This window comes from Ammodytes marinus (genome assembly GCF_949987685.1).
Source record: "Ammodytes marinus genome assembly, chromosome: 1".
NCBI classification, from domain to species: Eukaryota; Metazoa; Chordata; class Actinopteri; order Uranoscopiformes; family Ammodytidae; genus Ammodytes; species Ammodytes marinus.
The window spans coordinates 39,588,232-39,593,231 of record NC_137230.1 but is presented as its reverse complement, the minus strand read 5'-3'; the positions used below and the strand labels follow the sequence as shown (position 1 = coordinate 39,593,231).

The 5,000-nt window shown below is 43.9% G+C and overlaps 1 protein-coding gene across 3 annotated transcripts in view; it reads right to left on the bottom strand.

Moving 5' to 3' along the window:
* Positions 1-5,000, bottom strand: part of vps13c (vacuolar protein sorting 13 homolog C) — a 108,770-nt gene that overhangs the window by 10,070 nt on the left and 93,700 nt on the right. For all 3 annotated transcript variants that reach the window (XM_080031422.1, XM_080031421.1, XM_080031423.1), the window contains 4 exons: positions 4,634-4,747; positions 3,900-3,975; positions 2,570-2,733; positions 1,995-2,040 (listed from right to left, as the gene is read on the bottom strand). In XM_080031422.1, coding sequence (XP_079887548.1) covers positions 1,995-2,040; positions 2,570-2,733; positions 3,900-3,975; positions 4,634-4,747 — 400 coding nt within the window. The remainder of the gene's footprint in view (positions 1-1,994; positions 2,041-2,569; positions 2,734-3,899; positions 3,976-4,633; positions 4,748-5,000) is intronic.

Below are 5,000 nucleotides of genomic sequence, written 5' to 3'. Positions count from 1 at the left end.
CACACACACACACACACACACACACACACACACACACACACACACACACACACACACACACACACACACACACACACACACACACACACACACACACACACACACACACACACACACACACACACACACACACAGTTAGTGGATCATGAGAAAATGTATTTGCTAGGGCGCGATTTATTTCTATTTTTAATTTTTTTTAGGCAACAACATTTATGCTCAAAGGTTTGGTGAAGGAAGCTGTAGCTGTTAAGAGTTTATTTGTTTTCTAACCTGATTTCTGGTTTACAGCAGAGTCTAATATCTTTTATTTTTCAACAGTATTATTTAGTGACAGAGAAGAGAGACATGTTCTATCTTTATGTATTCATGTTGCTTATATTGTTCTTTGTGTTCAAATCTGTTAAATGTCATTATAAATGTTATTTAAATAAAATGCTCTCGAGTCGTGGGTTAAAAATCGTGATACAGATCGAATAGTGAGTTTTTTGTATCGTTACACCTAATATTTACTGTCTGTCATTGTCTGAGTCTGTATGTATTTGTACTTACGTATATGTGCTGTTTGTACTTCTGTGTTTTGGTTAAATGTTCCCAAGTGAAGGACAAATTCCCCTTTCCCCTTAGGACAGGGGTGTCAAACTCATTTTGGTTGGAGGGCCACATACAGCCTCTCTGATCTCAAGTGGGCCGGACCAGTAAAATAATGGCAAAATAACGTACATCAACTCCAAATCTCTAGCTTTGTTTTTCAGTAATATGCTTTATCACTCAGTCTACATTTGTAACCTACATTATCACGGATCACAAGGGATCTCTGTACCCCCCAGGAGATGTCTTAGTAAAGGTTGCTGCTGGCCATGGGAATAGGAGGTGCGGCGCATAGCGCCGCAGCAAAAATTTGGGGGGTATTTTGCTCAAAGATGCCAATACGCACTAATGAAATAAACAACTGTTTATTTGAATACACAAATACAACAGGCACTGACGTTACAGTTGTCCAATTTTGTTTACTATATGTACAGGGACACATTTTGTGCAAACATGCAGACAGTACAAAATAAAATTTAATAAAAGTGCAACTTCTACTGTTTTGATTTATTTTTAAATACAGAGGTTATTGGTTGTTTTGGAATTCGTTTTTCCCAATTTAAAACATAAAAATAAAGCAGCATGGAAAATTAGGAAATAAATCTTGTAGGCCTACACTAGCATGCTCCTGCTCGTTTCGCACGTGCAGAGCCGCGGACACATCGCGCTTGCTAGTACATAATTGTTCAGCACTAAAAATAAAAATTGTTTTATTTATTTTTTATTTTTTTGGTTTTTACTTTGCCATAAAGCACTGGAGGAAACATTAATAGCGGTGAAGCAAGATTGCCATTTACCATTTCCCACGTTGCTAAAATGTGCTTTTTTTTTATTTAGGCTGCCCCCTAGCGGCTGGAGTGAGCATTTTGGTTATTTCTTTAAAAATTCATATCTCCTCACAGGAATGGGCTAGAGACTTACTTTTTTTTTTGAAATGCTCATAAATGTGTGCTCTACAAGTCGCGGGCCGGATTAAATCATCTCGCGGGCCGCATCCGGCCCGCGGGCCGTATGTTTGACACCACTGCCTTAGGACAATAAAGGTTTATCCTGTCTGTCTGTCTGTCTGTCTGTCTGTAAGTAAGTAAGTAAGCTTTATTTATATAGCGCCCTTCACAGACCAGGGTCACAAGGCGCTTCACAATACACATTTTTTATACATACACTCAAACACCGATGGCAGTAGCTGCCAAGCAAGGCGCTGTCTGAACCATCGGGAGCAATTTGGGGTTCAGTGTCTTGCCCAGGGACACTTCAACATGTGGGTAGGCGGGGAATCGAACCTCCGACCCTGCACTCCAGAGGCAGACTCCCTACCCACTTCGCCACTGCCGCCCCTGTCTGTCTGTCTGTCTGTCTGTCTGTCTGTCTGTCTGTCTAAAGGTTTATCTTCATCTCAAACTCACCCTCCACTGGTTTGGTGACGATGCCTGTGACTCCGCCCACCACGCCCTGAAGAGAAACACACAGTGAGAGGTGTGTGTGTGTGTGTGTGTGTGTGTGTGTGTGTGTGTGTGTGTGTGTGTGTGTGTGTGTGTGTGTGTGTATGTGTGGTAAAGAAAGAGACACACACAGACACAGAGAGAGAGAAAGAGAGAGAGAGACACACACAGACACAGAGAGAGAGAGAGAGAGAGAGAGAGAGAGAGAGAGAGACACCTTGAAGAAGCCCATCCCTCCTTTAGCCAGACTGTGTGTGTGGTAAGGAGAGCGAGAGAGAGAGAGAGAGAGAGAGAGAGAGAGAGAGAGACACACACACAGACAGAGAGAGAGAGAGAGAGAGAGACACACACACACACAGACAGAGAGAGAGAGAGAGAGAGAGAGAGAGAGAGAGAGAGAGAGAGAGACACCTTGAAGAAGCCCATCCCTCCTTTAGCCAAACTGTGTGTGTGGTAAGGAGAGAGAGAGAGAGAGAGAGAGAGAGAGAGAGAGAGAGAGAGAGAGAGAGAGAGAGAGAGAGAGAGAGAGAGAGAGACACCTTGAAGAAGCCCATCCCTCCTTTAGCCAAACTTCCTCCAAAGTCTTTGGGCGTTCTGTTCATCTCCTCTCTGCGCTGCTGTTGGTATTCTGTATCCATGGTGATAGCAGCCAGGCCTTTCCCCACCGAGCCCGTTATCCTGGACACCATGCCCGCAGCGCCACCTAGTGATAAGGGTTTAGACTACATTACCCACAATCCACTGGGTTTATATTACATTACAATAGCCTACAATACCCATAATCCACTGGGTTAATACCTAGTGATAAGGGTTAATACTACATTAATATAATAATAATCTAGTCTATTATGGTCTGTGTTATCCTGGACACCATGCCCGCAGCGCCACCTAGTGAAGGAATAAGGGTTTATATCACATTACACTAGCCTAAAATACCCACAATCCACTGGGTTAATACCTAGTGATAAGGGTTAATACTACATTACAATAGCCTAAAATACCCACAATCCACTGGGTTACCTAGAGAATAATACAATAGACCAATGGCTTAATATTACAGCCAATACCCACAATCCACTGGGTAATTATTACGTCATACCAAAGGCTGAGGGCAAGTGGAACTACGAATGAAACTCAGCCATCAATAAATTGGCATAAAGGTGTGGTTAAGAAAACACTTAGAAAACACTTTCCACCACCTGGACTTTTAGTATGTTATTAATTACACATTCATGAGTCAAGAACAGTTGGAACCGTTTCTGTTGCACTTTTTGGGAGGTCAGGTCATATAATGCCTGGACTAAATGGATACGTTGCTCATGTGTGTATGTATTATGTTATGTGTCATCCTGGAGACCATGAAGGAAGAAGGGTTTATATTACAGCCAGGCAGCTAGACTACATTACCCACAATCCACTGGGTTAATATCACATTCATCTGGTCTATTATGGTGTGTGTCATCCTGGAGACCAGGCCTGCTGCACAATAACCTTAATCATGTCAACATTCAATGTGTTTCATTCTTTGGAACTTAATGCAATATACTCTATACTCTAGTAGAAGGTTATAATTCTCTATCATTTTCATTCAGAACTACCTATGTAACTGACGGTCCATTGTGACTACACACACACCTACACACACACACACACGCACGCACGCACACACACACACACACACGGAGAACACACACACACACAGACACACCTACACACACACACACACACACACACACAGACACACACACACACACAGACACACACACACACACAGACACACACACACACACAGACACAGACAGACACACACACACACACACACTGATGTAATATTATTTAAGAACACATGAATATTAAAGTGTGTCTCACCGACAGTGTGACCCAACAGGCTGCGAACACCGATCACAAACCCTTCAGCAAACTCCTCTGGGCCCTGGACAGCTCCCTGCAACAGACAGAGTGTTACTGTGTGTGTGTGTGTGTGTGTGTGTGTGTGTGTGTGTGTGTGTGTGTGTGTGTGTGTCTGTCTGTCTTTCTGTGTGTGTGTTTGTGTCTGCCTTTCTGTGTGTGTTTATCTCTCTCTATGCCTGTGTGTGTGTGTGTGTGTGTGTGTGTGTGCGTGTCTCTGTCTGTGTGGGTGTGTGTGTGTGTGTGTGTTTCTCTCTCTTTATGCCTGTGTATCTGTCTGTGTGTGTGTCTGTCTGTCTGTCTGTCTGTCTGTGTGCGTGCGTGTGTGTGTGTGTGTGTGTGTCTGTCTGTTTGTGTGTGTGCGTGTGTGTCTGTCTGTCTGTCTGCCTGCGTGCGTGCGTGTGTGTGTGTGTGTGTGTATCTCTATGTGTGTGTGTGTGTGTCTCTGTCTGTGTGTCTGTCTGTGTGTGTCTGTGTGTGTATTTCTCTCTCTCTATGCATGCATGTATGTATGTGTGCGTGCGCGTGTGTGTGCGCGCGTGTGTGTGTCTGTGTGTGTATGTGTGTGTGTGTGGGTGTGTGCGTGCGTGCGTGCGTGCGTGCGTGCGTGTGCGTGTGTGTGTGCGTGTGAGTCTGTGTGTGTGTGTGTGTGTGTGTGTGTGTGTGTGTGTGTGTGTGTGTGTGTGTGTGTGTACCTGGAATGGTTCATAGAAGAAGGCCTCCACTCCTTCACTCAGTCCTCTGATCAGACCGAAGGGGTTTCCCAACACGTCCAGACCAAGAACCAACACGTACATCTGCTTCAGGAACTAGAGACACAACACACACACACACACACACACACACACACACACACACACACACACACACACACACACACACAAGGCAAGGTTAATGTAGTCAAAATCACTTATCTCAAACACAAAGAGTAAGCCAGGGTTCTTGTTTATTTAATTTTATCTTTAATTTTTGAATTCCTTGTTTCAGAGTGTTTTGTGTATAAAAGTCAGTGAATATCTCCTCATGATCCACTACCAGACCCAGCGTTAATACACAGCCTAG